The sequence below is a fragment of the Equus caballus genome, chromosome 22 (genome assembly GCF_041296265.1).
Source record: "Equus caballus isolate H_3958 breed thoroughbred chromosome 22, TB-T2T, whole genome shotgun sequence".
NCBI lineage: Eukaryota > Metazoa > Chordata > Mammalia > Perissodactyla > Equidae > Equus > Equus caballus.
Window position 1 is genome coordinate 27,652,876 of NC_091705.1, and position 24,023 is coordinate 27,676,898.

A 24,023-nucleotide genomic window follows, 5' to 3' on the forward strand; every position below is an offset into this window, starting at 1 on the left:
ATTCAATGCAATCCCAATCAGAATCCCAATGACATTCTTGACGGAAATAGAACAAAGAATCCTAGAATTCATATGGAAGAACAAAAGACCCCAAAAAGCTAAAACAGTCCTGAGAAAAAAGAACAAAGCTGGAGGTATCACAATACCTGACTTCAAAATATACTACAAAGCTATAGTAATCAAAACAGCATGGTACTCTGGTACAAAAACAGACACACAGATCAATGAGACAGAATTGAAGTCCCGAACTAAAACCACACATCTGTGGACAGCTAATCTTTGACAAAGGAGCCAAGAGCATACAATGGAGAAAGGAGTCTTTTCAACAAACGGTGTTGGGAAAACTGGACCGCCACATGCAAAAGAATGAAAGTAGACCATTATCTTATGCCATCCACAAAAATTAACTCAAAATGGATTAAAGACTTGAAGGTAAGACGTGAAACCATAAAGCTCCTAGAAGAAAATGTAGGCAGTACACACTTTGACATCAGTCTTAGCAGCATCTTTTCAAATACCATGTCTACTCAAGGCTAGGGAAACAAAAGAAAAAATAAACAAATGAGACTACATCAGACTAAGGAACTTCTGCAAAGCAAAAGAAACCAGGAATAAAACAAAAAGACAACCCACCAACTGGGAGAAAATATTTGCAGATCATATATCTGACAAGGGGTCCGTCTCCAAAATATGTAAAGAACTCATACAACACAACAATGGAAAAACAAACAATCTGATCAAAAAATGGGCAGAGGACAAGAACAGACATTTTCCCAAAGAAGATATACAGATGGGCAACAGGCACGTGAAAAGATGTTCAACATCACTAATCGTTAGGGAAATACAAATCAAAACCACAATGAGATATCACCTTACATCTGCAAGAATGGCTATAATTACCAAGACAAAAAATAACAAATGTTGGAGAGGCTGTGAAGAAAAGGGAACCCTTATACACTGCTGTTGGGAATGCAAACTGGTGCCGCCACTATGCAAAACAGTATGGAGATTTCTCAAAACATTAAAAATAGAAATACCATATGACCCAGCTATCCCACTACTGGGTATTTATCCAAAGAACTTGAAATCCACAGTTCAAAGAGACTTGTGCATCTCCTTCTTCATTGCAGCATCATTCACAGTAGCCAAGACGTGGAAGCAACCCAAGCGCCCATCAACTGATGAACTGACAACCAAGACGTGGTATATATATACAACAGAATACTACTCAGCCATTAAAAAGAAAAAATCATCCCATCTGCAACAACCTGGGTAGACCTTGAGGGTATTATGTTAAGCAAAATGAGCCAGATAGAGAAAGACAAACACCGCATGATTTCACTCATATGTGGAAGATAAACACATGGACAAAGAGAACAGATTAGTGGTTACCAGAGGGGAAGAGGGTTGGGGGGTGGGCAAAAAGACTAAACGGGCACGTATATATGGTGACTGTCAAATAATAATGTACCCCTGAACTTTGACAATGTTATAAACTATTATGATGTCAATAAAATAATAAAAAACAAAAACAAAAAAGCATTATTCTGTGAAGGCTTCACCAGATTGTCAAAGGGTCCACGGGACAAAAAGCACCATGTAAATACCTGTACTAGAGAAGTCTAAGAGGTGCGTGTGGAAATATTGCCATTTCAGTGGCTTAAGGGGGACAGCCTAGCAGAATATTTGAGGTAAGGCCTGTCTTGAAAATCTAGGATGTAAGGTCACTACAGGTTTGTGCCCTGATGTCTTACTTCATGGAGGTAGCAGTCTAGGACATAATCACAGCTAACTACAGATTAAGGCCCGTTGCAACCTGTGCAGAATCTGTTATAAGCCAAGGGCGGGAGGTAACCTTCCAGCTGGCTTGGCCAAGGGAGTTTCACAAAAGAGGTGGCATTTGAACAGGTAGGTTTGACAGGTGGAGGTGTAGACAAAGACATTCCTAGCAGAGGGGACGGTCTGCTTTGTCCTAGCCCAGTGAAGAAGAGTGAGACCCTAGTCACAGAGATTCCAAGGCAGGCAGAATGATGTCACAGAAAGAAAAAGAATCATGGCGCCAGAAGATCTGGAATTTAATGCCGCATCTGCCCCAGTGTGACCTCAGGCAAGCCACTTAACCTTTCTGAGCCTCAGTATCCTCATCAGTGAAATGAGGACAATAAGATGGATTTTACAGCGTTTTTACGAAGATCAAGAGGTGGTGATTGTGAAAGCCCTCTGCCAGTTGTTGATTATTTCCAGGACTGGGAATTAGCAGATTAGGCAGGATTCTTCCAGTCGCAAGTGACGGAAAGCCCACCCAAGGGAATGCTCTCATTGGTGGCTAATGTATCTGAAAAGTTCTGGGATAGTTCTTCAGCTTCAGGCACAGTGGGATTCAGGGGCTCGGTGTCACCAGGACCCAGCGTCTGTCTACATCTTGTGGCATTTCATTCTCATAAGCCACCTTCTCAGGCAGACTCTCCTCTCGTGGCAGCGAGATGGCTGCTACAACCACCGCTCCAGACTTCTGTCTTTCCAGTTTCAGTCCACTGGGAAAGAGAGAATACCCCTTCCCAGTCCCTCAAGTTGGAGCCTTGGGATTAGTTCTTTCTGAACCAGATTGGCTTTGCTTGAATCATCATCGGGTCAGGGACGCTCTGACTGTCTGAGAGTCAAGAAAAGGTGTTTCCCTAAAGTAAAATCAGGCTGCGGTTGGTGGCAAGAGGGAACCAGATGCTTGGCAGCAAAAGCACCAGACATCTGCTGCAGGCGATTCGGGCTCTGGTGCTGACTCAGGTGTGCCTCACTGTGTGACCTTCAGCCAGCCTTGGGCTCCCTGGGCCCCACTTTCCTCATCCCAAAAATGTAGGATGAGCTGGATGGTCTCTGAGGGTCTTTCCAGTTCCAGCTCTAGGAGTCTACACTTGAATGAACACTGGCCATGCTCTCTCATCCCCAAAGTCTCGTTTCCTGGCTGAATATGCCTGCCTTCTAGAGCAGGCTCAGAGAAGGTATGTGAGTTGCCCAGCGTCACACATCTAAGGGCAGAACCAGGATTTGGATCCTGCTCTGACTCTAAAGCCAGTGCTCTTAATCATTTAGCTACTCATCCGTTGCGTTCGGCATTTGTTCATTCATTTATTCAACGACTGTTCATCGAGCATTTACTCTGTGCCTAAACAGACTGACACGGGCTCTGCTCCCAGGAAGCTTCAGTCTAATGGAGGCGGGCAGCTAGATAAACGTTAGTGAAGAGGTCAAGCTGGGTGGGGCTGAGGCTGGGCTGTTCTGAGGTCCCTTCCAGTCCCAGTCTGTGCTTTTAGACTCCAGAGCTAGGAGTACAACCTGTCCAGGTCTCCTCCCAGCATAGACCAGACTCCATGATGCAACTGACCAATTGGCCATGGTCTTTTCCCAGGTTTGGTCGCAGGCGTGTGATCGTCAAGAAGGGTCAGAGGGGCAACAGCTTTTATTTCGTCTACCTGGGGACGGTCGCAGTGACCAAGGACGAGGATGGTAGCAGTGCCTTCCTGGACCCCCACCCGACGTTGCTGCACAAGGGCAGCTGTTTTGGGGTGAGCACCAGAGAAGGGTCCACCTTCCGAGGGTGGGGTTAAGGGTGTGACAAGACTCCTGCTCGAACCTCTCGGCCAGGCCCAGTCCTGCCTTACACTCTATGCAAGTCACTGCCCTGTTTTGGGGCCCAGCCCCCTTACCCGTCTAATGCCCACTCAGTTGGACCAGGTGACATCAAAGGCCAACCACTTTGTCTGTGATGTTTAAGGAGTATGTTCCTCATATAGCCCCTGAGAAATACAGTAACTCCTCAGTGAGCCCTCTCCAGCTTCCTCTCTCTGGCCTGGTCAAGCCTGTTGCCTCTTTCCCACAGGCAGCACATTAAGAGGAAGGGAGTGGGCTGACAAAGAGAGGAATGAACAGGCACACAGGGCAGGCAGGGAGCCTGTAGTCTGAGGAGGAGAGATTTGCAGGGGGCGATGGAAGCAGCAACGAGGTGTGCACGGCTACGAGCAGAAAGCCAGGGGTGGCCTCTCACTTGCCTTTACCCCGTCCACCCAACAGGAGCTGAATCTTCTGACTTCTTCAGTAAGGTCGGCCACCGTGGTCTGTATGGAAGAAACAGAGTTCTTGGTTGTTGACAGAGAGGATTTCCTTGAGTATAAACTGGACCAGGAAGTTCAAAAGGATGCTCAGCATCGGTTTGAATTTTTTAGGTAACTCCGTATCAGCCAGCATCTCCCTGTGAGCTTATTAGGTGCCTGACTTTGTCCCAGGCCTGGTGGGAAATTCTAGGTCCTGTTCTCTCTGCCTGAAATGTTCTTCTGTACCCACCTCCCACCCAACTTCTCTGTCTAGCAAACTCCTACTATACCTTAGCTCTCAGCTCAAATATCCTTCCTTGTGGGATAGTAATACTAAGAATAGCTAACATGTACTGAGCACTTTGCTGGGCCAGGCAGGGTGCCAAGACTTTTGTACCACCTGCCTTATCTAACCTCACATTAGTTTTGTGAGGATGTTTCTCTTATTCTCCCCAGTTTATAGGTGAGGGAACCAGGGCTTGAGATGACAAAGCCAGGATAGGGATGTGCCCGGAATGTCTGATGCAGGAGGCCCTGGGCTTCACTGCCCCACCTCACTATGCAAGCCCACCTACCCTTACCCCAGGATACAGAGGGTGCCCCCTCAATTCTTCTCTCACACCCTGGGTTTCCTTGAAACCACATCAAAACTGTAATTCTTGGTTACATAATACTTTCTCTACAGTTTATTTGCCCCATCAGACAGAAAAGCAGTACAGTGTCATGGCCAGATCTGCCTTTTTCACCATTGCAATTCCCCTGTTGTCACAGTGTCAGGGACTTGCAGGTACTCAGCAAATAAACAATGAATAAATGGATAACAGGATATAAAGAATTGCAACCACATGGGGGTCAGAAAGTAAGCACCTTAACTATGGGGGCCATATGTAACAAACCAAAAACCAGAGCTCATGGATAGCACGAGGGTTTTTGTCTGAGCACTTACATGAAAGGCCACATAAGGATATATGGACTAAAGCTCATTTAATTATCTTTAGTTACTCGCCTTTAGGAAAAGAGTGAAAATCAAAAGAAGCATCTGCACTGGCTCTTAAAATAAAGGTTGTAGGATTGCAGGGCTACAGAGAAGCGTGATGGGGAGAAGGACCTGGTCCATGTGGACTAGAGCTGAGAGAGAGAGCTTCATGTGGGGGCTGGATCCTGAAAAGGGAGGAATTTAGTCCTGAAGGGAGACGCAGCTCGTTTTTTCATACTGTGGAAAAATAGAGCTGGGTTCAAATCTCAGCTCTTGAGCTTATCAGCCCTGTGACCCTAGAAAGGTCGCTTCGCTTTTCTGAGCTTTGGCCTCCTGCTCTGTAAAGTGGGGTTAATGGCTCCTGTCTCCCAAGGTCATCATAAGGCCGAATGAGATGATCATGGGAAGTGTGTGGCCCAGCACTTGCGGTATAGTAGGTAATCCTTCTTGGTGGCCTGGCTTTTATTCCTGTGACTCCAGACCCTTCTCCTCCTCTGCACATGGCACTGACCCTGTTTCCCTACTGAGGCCTGAGTCACCCAAGTCCTGAGCTTATAATCTGCTGGAGCTGAGAAAATCTGAGATGATTGGTATCAGCCCCGTAGGGCTGCACCCATGTACATGGTGGTGTGTGAGGTCAGGGGAAGGAGTGGTCACTGTGCAGTGGCCCTTCAACCACAGGAGACAGCCAGGAGAAAAGAGGAGAGTTCAGACTTCCTCCATTCCCCAGGCCCAGGGCTGAGTGTTTGAAGCCAATAAGCCGGAGGGAGATGGGTTGGAATGTGCTGCCCAGACCAAAGGTAGGGCCAGGACTGCTGGGCTGGGGGACAGAATAGCTGGGGAGCTGAAGTGAGGAACCCTCAGGATGTTCCTTGGGATGGGGAATAGTTTAGTGGGCCACAAGGTTGGGAGGGATGGAGTCAGGAAGAAGCTCCCCAAGGGAGGAGCAGAACTAAGAGACGCACAGCAGTTGATTACCCCAGGTGTATTCGAGGGGCAACAGAGGGGAGGGGCCGGAGGGGAGGCCTTGAGTAGAGGGCAGAGGGAGCAAAGGCGATCATGTGCTGGGAGACTGGCTGCAGGCTGGATGATTGCAGGGTGTGCGAAATCTTCCACCTCAGGCATTTGCAAGAGCGGGAGAACATCTTCTCTTTCTGGAAATTGCTAAGAGCTGGACAACTTCTGTGATGGAGGGTGATGAATTCTAATGGGCTTTTCCCCTCAGGAAGATGGATCTGTTTCACTCGTGGTCCGATGAGAAGCTCTGGAAGCTTGTAGCCTTGGGGAAGTTGGAGAAGTTCTCCTATGGGCAGCTGATCTCAGAAGACTTTGTGGAATCGTCCTCCATCATGTTTGTTTGCAAGGTAAGAGGTCTGGGTGGGGGCGTGGTGAAGCTGGGAAGAGTGTGCCTAATACAGTGTCTGTGACCAGTCAGACGGGGGCTCAGCCCCATTCTGCAACACGTGCAATTCACTTCCTCTTCTGAGCTTCCAAGTCCTAGCTAGCAAAGGCCTGCCTCCCTCAGAGACTTGCTGTGAACTTTAAGATACATAGCTGTTATTAGAAGAGGGCCAAGGGGTACCCCCTCCCTAAGCTCGTATACATGTTTATTTACATACAGATACATATTTAAATTGTGCGTTTGGCTCTCAAATCTTAATGATGCCAATTCACTTTTTAAAATCATAGTCTTTGAATTGTAAAAGTGATATGACCACATTGTAAAACTTTCTGGAAGTAGGGAACTCATTAAAAATGTGAATTCTTGGACCCACCTAAGAGCTCCTTAATCCAAACCCCTGGGAGGAGGGGATTCAGTCATCTGTGTTTTAACAAGCCTTCCAGGTGATTCTGATGCTCACTAAAGTTGGAGAACCCCTGCTTTAAGAGAAGAGTTTTCATGTTTTGGTAAGCATGAAGAACTCCTAGGGTGCTTCTTAAAAAGCCAGATTCCTGGGGCCGGCTGGTGGCGCAGTGATTTAAGTTTGCGCATTCTGCTTCCATAGCCAGGGATGCACCAGTTTGGATCCTGGGTGCAGACCTACAGACCGCTTGTCAAGCCAGGCAGTGGTAGGCGTCCCACATATAAAGTAGAGGAAGGTGGACAAGGATGTTAGCTCAGGGCCAGTCTTCCTCAGCAAAAAGAAGAGGATTGGTGGCAGATGTTAGCTCAAGGCTAATCTTCCTCAAAAGAAAAAAAAAAAAAGACAGATTCCTGCCTCACCCCGGAGATTCTGATTCACTAACTCTGGAAATCTGTATTTGAATAAGCGTCACAGGTGATTCTAATGCAGGGGTCCTTGGACTTCATTCTGAGAAAAATAATATAGATGTCACAAAATGATAACGGGTAGAGGGCCTTCTTCCCAGCAGATGAGTTTGGTTTGTCCCTTACAGTGTTTTATTAAAAGGTGATTTAATGGTTAGTGTGAAGATTATACATAAAAATTCTGATTTCTGACTTGTTTTGACTATTCAGAAGATCAGGCAACACCAGGCTGTATGCTGGCGCGCTCCCTCTGGCTGGGGTTGAAGAGCACCTGCCCTCCTGTAAAGGACTGCTGGACCGCTCTTTTTCTCGTTTTTATTTCCTGTCTGGCCATCTCCTTGAATCTGCTAAGGAGACCAGGCCATCCTGACTCCTGTCGTTCACTCACATTGCCACTAGAGGGCGAAACGAGCGGCGGGCCGCTAGGCGTCCTTGGGACCAGAGAAAGTTGGATAACATGATGTCTTGCTGGCCTCAAAAACATAATTAACGCCCCTAATCAACTCATTTTGAAGAGGTTATCATTTGGGGACACAAAGTGAAGTTGTTTTCTCTACAGATACAGATTAAAGACCCACGAGAGATTTTCCAGGAGGAAACTGTTCATGTGTGTTTCTTTAGCAGCTCCTGGTTGATAAATGTTTGCTGAGTGAATGTTGAATAAGGCTCCAAGCCCAATGCCTGGCATATAATGAGGGTTTATTAAATATTTGATCCCTTCTTTTCTTTCGTCTTCAACAGTAATCTGCCTTGAACCTTAACCCTTATAATGTGTCTCTTAGAGTTCCTACCAAAAAAGGGTAAGATTTTATAAAGATAGGAAATAAATAAGAAAAATGACATATCTTTCTTGCCTATCAGATTAGGAATGATTAAAAGGATTGTGAAAACCCAGTTGTCACTATAATACAAAGGTGTATCACAACAGGCTCTGCGATGTGCTGTTGGAGAGAGTGTGAACTGATCTAACATGACTGGAGGGCAGTTTGGCAACGTGTCTCAAAATTTGAAATAGAAACCCTTTAGGAATTAATCCCAAGGAGATAATCAAAGATGGGTATTATATTAGGATAAACTAGATTATACTGCAATTATAAACAATCCTCAAATATCAGTGGATTAACTAGCAAAGATTTATTCCTTCATCCCACTACTTTATCATCACAGGTCAGCAGAGGGCCCGGCTCCTTATGGGCACTCAGGGACCCAGGCTGCTGGAGGCTCTCTCTTGACCCATCCTCCCATGATCAGTAGGACAGGGGAAGGGAATGTTGAGAATCAAGCACAGGCTTTTAAAGTTTCCACCCAGAGTATCACAAGTCAGTTTCTAAGGAAGTTGGCCAAAGCAAGTAAGAAGGCCATGCCTGATTCAAAGGGTAGAAAAGTACAGTCCTGTCATGTGCCTGGGAGGAGAACATGAGTGTTTGTGAACTGCCCTAATAACCACTATAGGCATAAAGATGTATGTACAGTTAAAGTTACTGTCAACTTCAGGTCACAGAAACCCAACTGCAGTGGCTTAATGAATAGTAATTTATTTTTCTCATGCAGTAGAGAGTCTAGAATTAAGCAATCCAGCGGTGGGGCCGGCCCGGTGGCTCAGCGGTTAAGTGCGCATGTTCCGCTTTTCAGCGGCCCAGGGTTCGCCAGTTCAGATCCCGGGTACAGACATGGCACCGCTTGGCATGCCGTGCTGTGGTAGGCGTCCCACATGTAAAGTAGAGGAAGATGGGCATGCATGTCAGCTCAGGGCCAGTCTTCCTCAGCAAAAAGGGGAGGACTGGCAGTAGTTAGCTCAGGGCTAAACTTCCTCAAAAAAAAAAAAAAAAAAAAAATCCAGGGCTAGAACAGCTGTTCTAGGAAGTCATCAAGAACCCAGGCCCTGTCTAGCTTTTCCCCTCATCATCCATAGCTTATGGCTTTCATCCTTATGGGCACAATATGGCTAGTCTATATCCAGCCATCACATCTGAGTATCAGGCAGTGGGAAGGAGGAAGGATAACCACAACATATATATGCAATAAATAGCCATATGTATGCAATAAAGAACTAAACTTTACAGCTTGATGAATTTTTACGTCAGTATACACCTGTGTAAGCATCACCTAAATCAAGGTAGAGAATTTTTCTAGCACCTCAGAAGGCTCCCTTATGACCTTTCCCAGAAAAATCCACCTACAAATGTAACCGCTCTTCTGACTTCTGTCACCAAGATTACTTTTGCCTTTTCTTGAGCTTCATATAAATGGAATCATATAATACATACTCTTTGTGTCTGACTTCTTTTGCTCAACTGAATATTTATTTTAAATTTTATGTAAATTATGGCATACATAAAATAAGACGCAATCATGAAAACCCATAGTGTAGAACCATATTGCTTTGTATGAAACAATGTCCTTGATATATTATTGAGTTTTTAAAATGGTTGCTAGAATCTGTTTTACTTAAATGGACTCATTTATGAAAAACTGTATATATACATCTTATATGAGTAAAGAGAAAAGTTTGAAATAATATTCACCAAAATGTTACTACTTGTTATTTCTGGGTGTTAGGATTTACATAGTTTTAACTTTCTCTATGTTCTTCTGTTTGGTTTGAATATTTTTTAAACTTTTAATTTTGGAATGATTTTAAACTTACAGAAAAGTTGTAAGAACAATACAAATAACTCCTGTATAATCTTAACCCAGATTCACCGATTGTTGGCATTTTGCCACATTTGCTTTAATCTATATGCTGTGTATGTGTGTATATGTATTCTTTCCTGCCTCATCATTTGAGAATTAAATAGCATTTATCATACTTACTTACCCCTATATACTTAAGTGATTATTTTCTAAAATCAGAAATTAATGACAAAGTAATTATCAAAACCAGGGAATTTAACATGGATATAAAATATAATCTCTAGTCCGTAATCAATTTCATCACTTGTCCCAACAACATCCTCTATGGTGATGTTTTTTCCAGTGCCAACATTGTATTTTGTTCTTGTGCCTCTTTAGTTATTTGAATTTTTTATGATGAGTAGATAACTTTTTCATTAAAAAAAAAAAAAAGGCCTGAAACCACTTGCATTAAGCAAGTGAAACAAAATGGGGTAGGATGCAACACAGAGAGCTTGTCTTCAAAGCCTGGCCTGCCTGGAGCCTCGGGGGTTAACACTGTTGTTTGTGTCCCTGGATGTGTCCAGGGCAGCTGTGAGGTCTTGCGGCTGATAGACCTTGGGACCTCGCCTTTCTACAGCAAGTGGATCTGGCAGCATCTGGAGCTGATCAACGACAGACCTCTGCAGACCCACCTCGACAGTAAGTGGATGTCCGCGGCTGGCAGCCGGCAGCACAGCAGGGGGCGCCTGGTCCCATCCTCTTTCCAGTTCCCAGCCCATAGAATCTTAGAAATCCAGAGCTAGAAAGGCCCGGCAGGATGTCTGGTTTGATCCCTTTTTCTACCAGCTGTGGAAACCTAGTCCACACAGCCCTGCCAGCTCTTGGGGAGGGGTGGAAAAAAGAGTTTGGAGCTAGACAGAGCTGGTTTTGAATCCCACTGATTAGCTAGGGGACTTTGGTGAGTACTTAAAGCCTTTGTGTATCTTTGTATCGTGGTCAAGAGCATAGGCCTGGGAGCCAGACTGTGTTTGAATCCAGGGTCCTTCTCTTACTAGCTGTGTGATACTGAGCAAGTGATTCTCTGTGTGGCTGTGCATCAGCGCCCTCAGAGTCGTAAAGTGTGAATCACGGTCCCTACCTCGTAGGCTTGTTATGAAATTAAGCAAGTGACTCTACAAAGCTCTGAGAACACCACTTAGGTGCATTGATAGATAGGTGTTCATTGTCATTATCACACATGTTACTAGGACGGCTGAATGAGATCACGTATGCAATGGGCCTGGTAGGTGGTCAGTAAATGTTAGTTCTCTTCTCATGTCAATTCTTTTTTCTCTCTTTTCCACTGCCAATCCACCAGTGAAAAAGCTGCATCTCACAAATTTTTTGCCCAATGTTTTTATTGTGAAAAAATACACATAGCATAAAATTTACTCTAACCGTTTTTAAGCATACAGTTCAGTGGTATTAAATATATTCATAATGTTGCTCAACCATCCCACTGTCCATTTCCATAACTCTTTTCATCTTGTAAAACTGAAACTCTATGTCCATGGAACAATCATTCCCCGTTTCCCCTCCCCACAGCCCCTGGCAACCACCATTCTACTGTCTGTCCCTATGAATTTGGCTACTCTAAGTACATCATATAAATGGAATCATACAGTATTTGTCTTTTTGTGTCTAGCTTATTTCACTTAGCATAATGTCCTCAAGGTTCATCCATCTTGTAGCATATGTCAGAATTTTCTTCCTTTTTAAGGTTGATAATATTTTCTTGTTTGTATGTACTGTATTTTGTTTATCGATTTATCCATTGATGGACACTTGAGTTACTTCCACATTTTAGCTATAGTGAGTAATGCTCCTATGAACATGGGTGTAAAGATATCTCTTTGAGACCCTGTTTTCTTTTGAATATATACACATAAGTGGAATTCCTGGATCATATGGTAATTCTATTTTTAATTTTTTTTTTAAAGATTTTATTTTTTCCTTTTTCTCCCCAAAGCCCCCCGGTACATAGTTGTATATTCTTTGTTGTGGGTCCTTCTAGTTGTGGCATGTGGGACGCTGCCTCAGCGTGGCTTGATGAGCAGTGCCATGTCCGCGTCCAGGATTCGAACCAACGAAACACTGGGCCGCCTGCAGCGGAGCGCGCGAACTTAACCACTCGGCCACGGGGCCAGCCCCTCTATTTTTAATTTTTTAAGGAATTGCCATACTGTTTGCCACAGCTGCTATATCATTTTATATTCCCACCAGTAGTGCACAGGGCTTCCAATTCCTCCAGATCCTCAGCAACATTTGTTCTTTTCTTTTCTTTTTTTTTTTTTGAGGAAGATTAGCCCTCAGCTAACGTCTGCCACCAATCCTCCTCTTTTTGTTGAGGAAGACTGGCCCTGAGCTAACATCCATGCCCATCTTCCTCTATTTTATATGTGGGACGCCTACCACAGTATGGCTTGCCAATTGGTGTCATATGCACACCCGGGATCTGAACCGGCGAACCCTGGGCCACCAAAGTGAAACGTGCGCATTTGACTGCTGCGCCACGAGGCCGGCCCCTGTTGTTTTTTTTTTTAAATGGTATCCACTCTAATAAGTATGAGGTAGTATCTTATTATAGTTTTGATTTGCATTTGCCTAATGATTAGTGATGTTAAACATCTTTTTATGTGCTTATTGGCCATTTGTATATCTTTGGAGAAAAGTCTATGCAAGTCCTTTGCCCATTTTTAAATCCAGTTGTTTGGTCTTTTGTTAAGTTTTGGGAATTTTCTATGTATTCTGGTTGTTAATCCCTTATCAGATTTATGATCTGCAAATATTTTATCCCCTTCTTTGCATTGCCTTTTTACCCTGTTGGTATTGTCTTTTGATGCACAAATCTTTAAAATTTTCGTGAAGTCCAATTTGTGTATGTTTTCTTTTGTTGCCTGTGCCTTTGATATATATTCAGGAGATCATTGCCGAATCCAGTGCTGTGAAGCTTTTGCCCTGTGTTTTCTTAGAAGAGTTTTATAGTTCTGGGTTTACCTTTAGGTCTTCAATCCATTTTGAGTTAATTTTTATATAGGGTGTTAGGTAAGGGTCCAAATTCATTCTTTTGCGTGTGGATGTCCAGTTTTCCCAGCACTATTTGTTGAAAACACTGTCCTTTCCCTATTGAATGGTCTTGGCACCCTTGTGAAAAATCGTTTCCACCGAAGCGGAACATGCGCACTTAACTGCTGCACCGCCGGGCCAGCCCCGGGAACATACTGGATAAATTCTTAGAATTACCGGATCAATTACTTGATCCAGTGCATACTGGCTATGCACATTTAAAATATTGATAGATACTGCCAAAAAAGCCTTTCAAAAACTTTTCTCAGGGCTTTTTATATGTGCTCTGTTCATCCGGGCCTACTCCTTGTAGAGTCTGGATTTATTTCTATTAATATTAATTTTAACAATTGATTCTAACACTAGAGATCTATTTTTAAAATCAACATTATTGATGTTTAATTTTTATACGATAAAATGCATGCATTTTAAATGTGTAGTTCAATGAATTTTGACAAACTTACATCTTTCTAACCACCACAGTCAAGTTATAGAACACTTTCATCACCCCAAAAAGTTCCCTGTGCCTCTTTGTAGTCATTCCTTACCCTTCATCCCTGGCCCTAGGCAACAACCCATCTTCTGTCTATCACTATAGGTTAGATTTGTCTTTCCTAGGGTTTCATATAAATGGAATCACACAGTGCGTACTCTTGTGTCTGGATCTTTTCACTCAGCATAGTGTTTTTGAGTAGTTGGTTTACTCCCTTTTATTTCTAGTAGCATTCTCTTGGAGACCTTGTTCGTAACTCCATAGAGGGCCTATTACATGCCGGACGCTGTGCTGGGCGCCGAACGTACTTTCTCTGTAATTCTTTTGATAGTCCTACACAGACTCCAAGAGATTATGTGACTTGTCCAAGGTTCTAGGGCTGATCATCTATTTGTCTTTTATTGCTTCCCCTGACCCCAATCCCAGTTTGAAGGCCCAGGTAAGTGTGCTCTGTCAATGGAGAGACATGAGCTTTGAATCGGATGGACCTGAGTTCAGATCCAAGCTCCAGCCCTTTCCTGGGCGACTCAGACTCTCTGCTGCTCTTTTTCTCTCTCAAATGAGGCCAATGACACACGTCTGGGTGTAATGGACATAAAGACTCTAGCTCTGGGCCTGGCACAGGGGACAATGCATGGAAGCCAGTGTTTTTCTTTTCTGTTTTTCTTAATTCCTCCATGCACCAGACAAGCCAGGCAGGTGACTATGCTATACCTCCAACCACCGTCACCACAGTCCTCGTGTATGCAAAGACCCAGTCATGTGTTTTCCTGTGCTTTCTCTAACAGAACCTTCTCCTGTGGAGAGATTTAAGGAGTTCCAGATCAAATCATATCCTGTACAGGACTTTAGCTCTCTGAAGCTTCTGCATCTCCAGAAAGCCTGGGAGCAACAGGGGACGAGTTGCAATAACAAGACTAAAACCTCAGGAAATAGTCTCCCAAAGACCTTGGGCCCCAAGATCAAGTAAGCTTAGCTCTTGCCAGATAGAAAGGTCCAGATTCTGGTTGAAAACGGGGATGTAACTTACAGGGCAAAAATGTCAGGGATGCCAGGGAGGGGCCGGAGGTAGCAGGCATGGCTCAGCCCCAAAGGTTGAGGGGGGGTGTGTGTCTGGAAGGCAGCCTGGAGAGGTCCTAGGTCTGATATCCAGGAGCTGCCCTCTCTGCCTCGCACTCACAGGGCCACTGGAGGTGGTCGGCTACTTGCTTTCTCAGGGAACCTATTTGAGAAAGAAGAGGCAGGACAGATCTTCTGACTCTCATAGTCTGTCTGTGTGTCACTGGCCCTTTTTGACTCTGAACCTCTTCGGAAAATGCTACCCATTTAAGGGAGGCAGGAGATAAGAGCCTAGGTTTTGGAGTCAGTTCAACCCAGGTTCAAATCCTGCTTGACCACTTATTTTAGCTCTGTGTCCCTGAGCAAGGGACTTGACCTCTCTCAAACTTCCTTTCCTTGTCTGTAGATAATAGTATCTAAGTTTTGGGGTTGTTGCAAGCCAGTAATTAAGTGAGATCATGATAATTATAGCTCACACTTATGGAATACTCTGTGCCTCGTACTGGATTATCCAATGTAATCCTCTCAATAGCCCTACGAGGTAAGTACTGCTATTATCACTCCCGTTTTTCAGGTGAGAAAACCAAGGTACAGAGAGAAATTAAGTTACTTGTTTGAGGTCACACAGGCGGGAAGTGGCAGAGTCAGGATTGAAACCTGAGCAGCTTGTTAGCGCCCAGTCTTGTTATCTGCTACGACTGTCGCCTGTCACAATGAGAACAAGCTGGATGCATGAGGGCTGCGCTTTTGGTTTTCCCAGAGAGGAAACTGGGCACCAGCCTAGAGGCAGCTCAATGCTGCACCCAGAGCAGCATAACACTTCCCTCCCCCAATTTAAGATGAAATAAAAATAGCACAGTGATACTAATAATGGCATCAGTGTTGCAATCTCCGTATTGCCCTAAGTGCCACTTCACTTGAGTCCTTTGTTAACATTTCCAGCTGCTTGCCTCCATCATGAGCATCCCATGACTTCTGAGTTGTTTCTTCCTCTGATGGATAGTCTTTCCAAGGGATCCAGTGCTTGAAATCCCAATCCCAGTTCTCCTGAAGGTAGAGATGGAACAGACACAATTTCTCTGCTGTGAATCAGTAACAGAGAAGGGACAGGTTGGACTCAGAAGTGAAAAATAAAAGACATGTGGCATGTGCACTCATGTACTTGGCTGGGGGTGGGAATGGAAGCCTGCCTGGTTTATGTGTTGGGTGAGTCCAGCTATATTCTCACCTGATAGATAACCTTTTCCCTGCCTGTAATCCAGACAGCATAGCCTGTCTCTTCCTTCTACCTAGCCCGAGACCAAAGAAAGAACAATAGGATTGCCTGTGTAAAAGTAACTCCAGCATGAACAAAGTACAGTCCACAGGCCGCCCAGGGAAACCTGTCTTTGTAAGCAAACAAACAAAGCCATCTCTTCTCTGCTCTCCTGTCAAGAAGAAGAGCCACAACCTCCGCTCTATCCCCAGGGGCACAGAGCTTACTCTTTGTCAAAGCAGTCTGTTCCATTTTCGGACGGCTCTGACTTAGAAATTCCTTCCTCATGTTGTCAGCCAGCCTGGACTTCTCACCCAGCGGGCCTGGCTCAGCACATAACAGCCTCAGGTGTTTAAAGGGGTCCTAGCTCCTTCTCTTCTGTCTCCTCCCTATTAAACTTCTGCACGTCCTGAAACAGTCTCTCCCAGGGTTTGATTTTGCATTTTCTCACCTTCTGGGAGAAGGGAGGGGAGACTTCAATATGCAGTAGAGTGGGGGCTGGTTATCCAGGGCCTCACGGACTGGCTAGGTGACAAATGAGTTCTCTTTAACAAGTTGTCAAATTTCAGATCCAGGTGGCCTCATCCGATTGAATGTTCCATGTTCAATACCAAGTATGGTGATCTCCCCAGTGAGGCTGCAGTGGGGGCCTACATGAAGATTCACACAGTGGAGCAAGGGGAAATCGTGGTAAGTGTGCGGGGAACCTTGTCCACCGTACAGTGGATAAGTCACATGGTGGGCTCGGGAGTGTTAAGTAATGAGAGTAAGGGTTTAAAAATATCCTGCTCTGGGGGCTGGCCCCGTGGCCGAGTGGTTAAGTTCGCGCGCTCCGCTGCAGGCGGCCCAGTGTTTCGTTGGTTCGAATCCTGGGTGCGGACATGGCACTGCTCGTCAGACCATGCTGAGGCAGCGTCCCACATGCCACAACTAGAAGAACCCACAACGAAGAATACACAACTATGTACCGGGGGTCTTTGGGGAGAAAAAGGAAAAAATAAAATCTTTAAAAAAAAAAAAAAAAAAAAAATATCCTGCTCTGTAGTTGGTGATCCTAAGGAATATTGATGTTTTTTAAAGATATAATAATGGTCTTGTGGTTATTTAAGAGTTCTTATATGTAGGAGATACATGTCAAAATATTTATAGATAAAAGGATATGACATCTGGGACTTGCTTTAAAATAATTCAGGAACAAGGCAAGAATGTCTCCTCTTGCCACTCCTGTTCAGCATTGTACTGCAAGTCCTAGCTAGTGCGTTAAGACAAGAAAAGGAAATAAAACGTATACAGATTGAGAAGGAAGAAATTAAACTTTCTTTACAGATGACATGATTGTCAATGTAGACAATTCCAAAAAAGAAAAAGGAAAACTCCTGAAGCTAATAAATGATTACAGCAAGTTAGAGGGTATAAGGCAATGAACAATTGGAATTTGAAATTAAACACACAGTGCCATTTACAATGGCACCGAAAAATGAAATACTCAGGTATAAATCTAACAAAGTATGTTCAGGATCTATATGCAAAAAATTATGTAACATAATGAAAGAATTCAAAGAAGATTTAAATAAATGGAGAAATATTCTATGTTCACGAATTAGAAGACTCAATATTATTAACATATCAGTTCTTCCCAACTTGGTGTATAGGTTCTGTGCAATCCCAGTCAAAATCCTGGCAAATTATTTTGTGTTTATTGACAAACTGATGCTAAAATTTTTATGGAAAGGTGAATGTAAACAAACTGTTAAATCCATACAATGAAATATTATTCAGCAATAAAAAGAAATGAGTTAGCAAGCCATGAAAAGACATGGAGGAACCTTAAGTGAATATTTGTAAGTGAAAGAAGTCAATATGAAAAGGTTAAGTATTATATGATTCCAATTGTATGACATTCTGGAAAAGGCAAAAATATGGAGGTAGTAAAATGATCAGTGATTACCAGAGGTTTGAAGTTTAGGGGGAGGGATAAATAGCTAAAGCGTAGAGGGTTTTTAGGGCACAAAAATTATTTTGTATAATACTGTAATGGTGGATGCAAAACATTAAGTGTTTGTCAAAACCCATGGAACTTGACAGGACAAAGAATGAACCTTAATGTGTGCAATTTGTGAAAATGAAAAAATTATTTAGGAAGTTGGGGATCCCAGGAAGGAATGCAGACTATGACAAGAGGATCTAATTATATTACAAGTGTATGGAACAATCTCAATAAAGAGGTTGGGAGAAAAAGATGCTGGCTGAAGTAACTTTGGAGATGAGTGGAATCTGTAAGACTAAAAGCAAAAGGAACTGCACATGAGCATTGTATTCTAGCTGATAAAATTGTTTCCCATGGGTGTGTGGATTAAATACGATACTGCTATACATGTCTACTGAAATGGATCAATTAAGTAAGTGAATGGCAGATGGTAGGAGCTAGGTTTCTCACCATTGGAGTGGAAGTTTACAGATAAACAAGGGGAGGAGGTTAGAATGACCCATGTGCTAATGGATTAGAGTTGAAGACATCAATGTGAATTCATGTGTATAGCTTAATATAGATACAGATGCTTGCATATAGACATATAGATATGCATATATCTTTTTCTCTGTCAGGTGACAGGGCCTAAAAGAAATGATACTCCAGTAGCAAAGAGCACATGTAGCACCCCGAACTTGGTTTCTAATACAATTCGTCAATAAAAAAAACAATGACTCCTTGGAAATAATTGACTTTAGGTCTGTGGAAATATGCAAGATGATCCTGGAGGAAAGTAAGGAAGTGTTGGGCGAAAAAAACTATATTGACGGGGGCATATCAAAGAGACACAAGAGCCAACTGAAAGAGCTCCCAGTGGCCAAACCTGGGACAATTTGAGCAACAAAATAAAGCAGTCCTGGATTATAACCCAAAGTATAAAATAAACATCCATGAGTGCATACTGATATAAATGAATAAATAATGAATAAGTTAATAAATGGGGGAGAGGAGACAAATCTCCCAAGCAGAAGAATTCCAAATAATTTACGTAGATCCTCTGCCCTAAAGGAGAGGAGGTGTAATTCCCCACCTCTTAGGTGTGGGCTGCACGTAATGACTTCCTTCCAAATTGCACAGTGTGGAAAGGGGGGGAAAAGAGTAACTTCACAGTGGAGACACCTGAGAAACACTACCTCAACTAGGTGATCAAGGCCAATGTCGGCAGTAATAAATCATGTTGATAGTGTGTCCCCTTGATATGACATGATGAAAATGGTACTTTGCCTATGGTCTTCCTCCCAGTAACCCATAACCCCAGTCGAATCATGAGAAAAACATCAGACAAAGTCCATAGAGGGGCATCCTACAAAATAACATGACAGTCTCAAAACTGTCAAGGCCATCATAAAGAAGGGAAGTCTGAGAAACCGCTACAGCCAAGAGGCGCCTAAGAAGATACAACAATTAAATGTAATTAGACACTGTGTGAAAAGGACATTGGGTAAAACAAGAAATCTAAATAACTCATTGACTTCAGTCAATAGTAGTAATGTATCAATATTGGTTAATTGTAACAAAGTTATCATACTAATGTAAGATGTTAATAACGGGAAACTGGGCGTGGGGTATATGGGAACTCTGTACAATCTTCTCAATTTTTCTGTAAGTCTAAAGCTGTTCTAAAAAATATAGTCTGTTAAAAAAATAATTATCCAATAGTGGAGGGGGATGTATGGATGAAACAAGTTTGGCCATGAGTTGATCATAGTGGGAACTGGGTGATAGGTGCTGGAGCTAGGTGGCAGGGTGAGCAGGATGGAGAGGGTGTGAGGGCTTTCTGGTGAGCAGCAGTGGGCCTCAGTCTGCCCGGGGAGGAGCTGTCTTCTGAAGTCCTGTGTGTGGTCATCCTCCTTGAGGAAGCTTCTCCTTCGCCGTGCCCTTTCTCCTGTTCCTCAGTTACAGCATCTCCAGGCTCCTCTTCATGTCCCTCCCACCTGTGTTGCGGTGGGCTCTTGATGCTCCTGTCCCCCCAGACTGAGAGTCTTCAGAGGCAGGAGGTCAGCCCAGCACTGTCTAGGAGCTCCAGCCCCTGGCATAGCTCTCCGTCAAGGCTGATTGACTATTTTCAATCTCTTAGGAAACTCTTCCTTTTGTTCAGTAAAACTCTGTCTCCTGCAACTTTTAATGAGTTCCTCCCCTCCCACTCCCCTACCCCACAAGAACAAAACAGAAGACATCAGCTTCCTTGCCGTGTGATGGCCTCTTAGGTATGTAAAGAATGTCGTTTTGTTTTTCATTCAACATTTATGGAGACAGCACAGTGCCAATGCCCCATTAGTTATTTTCTTACTCAGGGAAAACATCCTCGGTTCCTTCAGAGAGTCTTCATGTGACGTGGTTTCCAGACCTTCTCACTGTCAGCTTCACTGCAGTGTGTCAGTGCTTCAGAGTGAGGTGCGCGGAACTGAACACAGGGCGCCTGAGGCCCGGGCACCAGGCCGTGAATGCAGCCTCGCGCATTACAAGGCAGCGGAGCTGGGGTCGCTTGGCATTCTGGGCGGAATGGAGGCACCAGAGGGCAGAAAGGCATTGCCCAGTTTGGCAGATGGTGACAGGAGCAGAGGCTGTGTAAGCTGGAACAAGAACAGGGTCTGTATTGTGGAGGGCCTGCAATGCTGGAAGAGGGACCTTGGACATGATTCTCTAGGAAGTCCTGGAAGGCTTTGGGTCAGGGCTCAGAGCAAGGACCAGGCTGCCTCATTTACCACACAGGGCCCAACGCACAGAAGGCCCCCCATGAATATTCCTTAATATGACCGCTTTGAAGAAAATGCCTGTGGATGTCTCTGTGACGCCTTTGGTAAACCTCTGTTGTCCTTGCTTTCAAGGCCCTGGCTTCATTAGGAGAATGAGTGGTAACAGCTGTGACTGTATTCACCTACCAGAAGGTAGGAGGTCACATTTTCCCCATCCTTGGGAGCAGGAGTGTGAAGCTGGGTCAGCCCTGGAAACAGCAGAGGTTGGGGCCTGGAGTACCGAGACCTGTGTTCTGAGCCAGGAGGTGTCGGGAAACCAGCTTCTCCAGGGAACAGGCAGCCTGAGGCCTCAGAGATGGTCAAGACTGGACAGGCCAGAGCCATGGCAGGGCAGAAGGAAGATGACAGATGTGGGGGAGTGGGGAGCATTATCCTCATTTTTTTGCTTCTAATTAGCTAGCTGTGTGGCCTTGGGCAAATCACTTTACCTCTCTGAATCTGTGAGAAAATGAGGAAATTCACCTGGGTGAGCTGCCAACTCTGATGTTCTGTGACTCCATTTGTACATTCATTCAGTAGATATTTTCTAAGCATCTACCAGTTCCAAGCGTGGCCCAAAGTGCCAGTGTAGGCAAGTAAACTGACATTATTCCTGCCCTCGTGGGGCTTACGATCTAGTCTGAGGACAGACAATAAACAGATAAATTAGCAAACATATAGAAAGTTGCAAATTGCTGTTAGAAAAGGAATAGAAAGCTGGGTTGGGGGGCAGGCTTCTTAAACAGGGTGGTCAAGGTAGTCTGCTCTGAGGAGGTGATGTTTTAAGCTGAGACCTGAGTGACAAAAAGAACAAGCTATGGACAACCTGGGGGGAAGAGTGTTCCACACAGAGAAACAGGAACTTCAAAGTCTGAGGCCAGAAGGAGCTTGGTGTGTTGAGAGGACTGAAAGGGAGGGCAGCATGGCTGGAACAGAGTGAACAAGGCAGAGGGTGGTGTGAGGCCAGGCTGGAGAGCCAGGCAGGGTGAGATAGCCCAGGCCTTGGGGCCACAATGAGGAGTTTTATTTTAGCCTGGGTGCTTGGGGAAGCTATTTGAAGGGTATAGGCAGAGAAGGGCCCGGACCCCGGCAGGTGTGAGGAGTGGATTGGAGGTGGATGAGAATGCCTGCTGACAGTGCTGTGCTCAGTGAGCCCTGAACAGATGGCTCGGTTCACATCCTGGCTCCACCACTTTCTGTGTTGTTATCTAGGGCAAGTTACACCTCTTTGTGCCTCAGTTTCCTCATTGTGTAGTTAAAAGCATGGACTCTGAAGACAGACCCCCTGGGTTCAAATCCTTTATAGCTTTATTTCTTGCATGCTGTGTGATGTTGGACAAGTTTCTTAACCTCAGCAGTGTCCTCTGTAAAACGAGGATAACAATAGGACCCACTTCATGGGGTTACTGTGAGGGGTGCAGGAGTTAATATACATGAAAACTACAAGAGGAGCTGGAATTTAGTGAATGATAGTAAACATTAGTTGGTATTATCATCACCATCATCATATCATCACTGTTATTGTTTTCATTGTTATTTTAATTATAAGATACATGACATTCAACAAGTAAATTTCCTTTTCTGAACCTCATTTTCCACATCTGAGGATGATAATCCCTAAATCCTAGGGTGGTTGTGAGGATTAAATTTGTATATATATTTCTGCCACACAGTGAGAGCTGGCTAAAGGGCAGCGATTCTGGTTTCTGTGCAAGGCCTGGCACTGGTGGAAGGGCCTTCATGCTCACTGCACTGAGCATGGCTGATGGGTGAGGTGCTTCATGTCTCCGAGAGTGTCCTCTCACACACCATCTTGTCTGGACCTTCAATAGCATCATAAGAAAGATAACATGTCTCCATTCCAGTCTTACCAAGGAGAGACAAGGTCAGGGCCCAGAGCACCAACGAACTTGCAGATGGTCATACTTCAAGGTCTGGAACCCAAAGGGGGTGGGGGTGGGGCTGCTGTTCCAAATCCCACTTCCTGTCTCCCGTTGGATTCAGAGACACGTGGGGCAGGTATTCTTACCTCCGGTTCACAGGTGAGCAAACAGTGGCCCAGAGAGGTACAACTTGCCAAAGCCATGTAATAAGTAAACATGTGGATCTTCCTCCTGAAGCCAGGATTATTCCCCATCCCACGTGGCCTCCACGGAGCAGACCTCTGAGTTTATAGCCCCGTTTCTTCTTAAACCCAAGACAGCTGGGCATTGTAGGCTCTCGGGCCACTGACCTCCCCGTCCTTCCTTGCCTGAGTCTTAATTAACAGTTGAGAGGCTGAGGAGTGAGCACTGCCTTGGCAGTTCAGCAACACAGGTGCTAGTCCTGGCCTTGGCCGTCTCAGAGTGTCTCCTTAAAAAGGGGGTGACACTGTCTGTAAAACAAGCAGGTTCGCCTGTTGATTTCCATCTCCCTTCCAGATGTAACCAAATAGGAATCCACACCAGGGAGCCAGAGGGGCAACTGGAGCTGCAGCAAGGAGGCCAGTGGCTCCAAACGTCTGTGAGGGATGGAGAAGGAACAGAGGCACAGTGGGGACATGCATTTATGAGCAAAGAAAAGGATGACCTGCTGAAAGGGATGGGGGAGGGTGTTGGTGGCTGCAAAAGGGAAGATCTGAAAGAGGAGGACTAGGTGTTTGATTTTTGTCGTAGTTCTAAAGGGGAGAAAATGGCTTACTTGGCCCGAAGAAGAGATGAGATTGTACTTGAGGAAAACTTGTAAAATGCTGTCCCCTGGAGAGCGACTGTGAGTGTCAGTCTTGGAGAACCTGCTTCGTGGAGCTGGGACAATGGACAGAGTGCCTGAAGGGCCCTTCTAACTCAAGGAGTCAGAGGACTTCGATGTCATGTTGCAAAGGAGCCCTGGACTTCTCCCCATCACTTGCTGAATGACCCCAGAGAGATTCACCTCCTGTTTGGAACCTCATCTTGCCCATCTAGAAAATCTGCTGGTAGAAGTGGATGGTCTCTGAGCTTGAACCTCCTGGAACTTTTTTTCTCTAGGGCCTTCACCAGATCCTTCTCCCAGAGGACCAACATGACAGGCGGCCCTTGATCCTCATGAGCCTGGGAACTGAGATGATACGGATGGGGAAAAAAAAATTTCGTGAGCTGATTGACAGTGAGATAGCAGAGAAGTTGTCCAGGTTCAATATCAAGTACCCCAGGTTAGTGCTGGAAATGTGCGCACGTCCCACCAGATCAGTGAACAACTGTTATTTTAGTAAAAGAAAAAAAAGGTAATACCTAATGCTGACAAGGGTGGAATGAAACTGGTCGGTGGGGGTACACTCTAAATTGGCTCAATCCTTTTGATAATAACTTTAGCATTGTGTTTCAAGGGCCATAAAACTGTTCCTACCCTTTGAAGCAATGGTCCACCTGTGAATTTATCTTTAT

General features: G+C 44.6%; 1 protein-coding gene across 4 annotated transcripts in view; it reads left to right on the top strand.

The window, feature by feature from the left end:
• CNBD2 (cyclic nucleotide binding domain containing 2) overlaps positions 1-24,023 on the top strand; it is a 61,337-nt gene that overhangs the window by 31,447 nt on the left and 5,867 nt on the right. For 2 of the 4 annotated variants that reach the window (XM_070247601.1, XM_001501888.6), the window contains 7 exons: positions 3,404-3,560; positions 4,066-4,217; positions 6,287-6,425; positions 10,531-10,645; positions 14,333-14,510; positions 16,428-16,548; positions 23,628-23,791. In XM_070247601.1, coding sequence (XP_070103702.1) covers positions 3,404-3,560; positions 4,066-4,217; positions 6,287-6,425; positions 10,531-10,645; positions 14,333-14,510; positions 16,428-16,548; positions 23,628-23,791 — 1,026 coding nt within the window. The remainder of the gene's footprint in view (positions 1-3,403; positions 3,561-4,065; positions 4,218-6,286; positions 6,426-10,530; positions 10,646-14,332; positions 14,511-16,427; positions 16,549-23,627; positions 23,792-24,023) is intronic. The other 2 variants (XM_070247602.1, XM_070247603.1) reach the window with 1 other exon arrangement.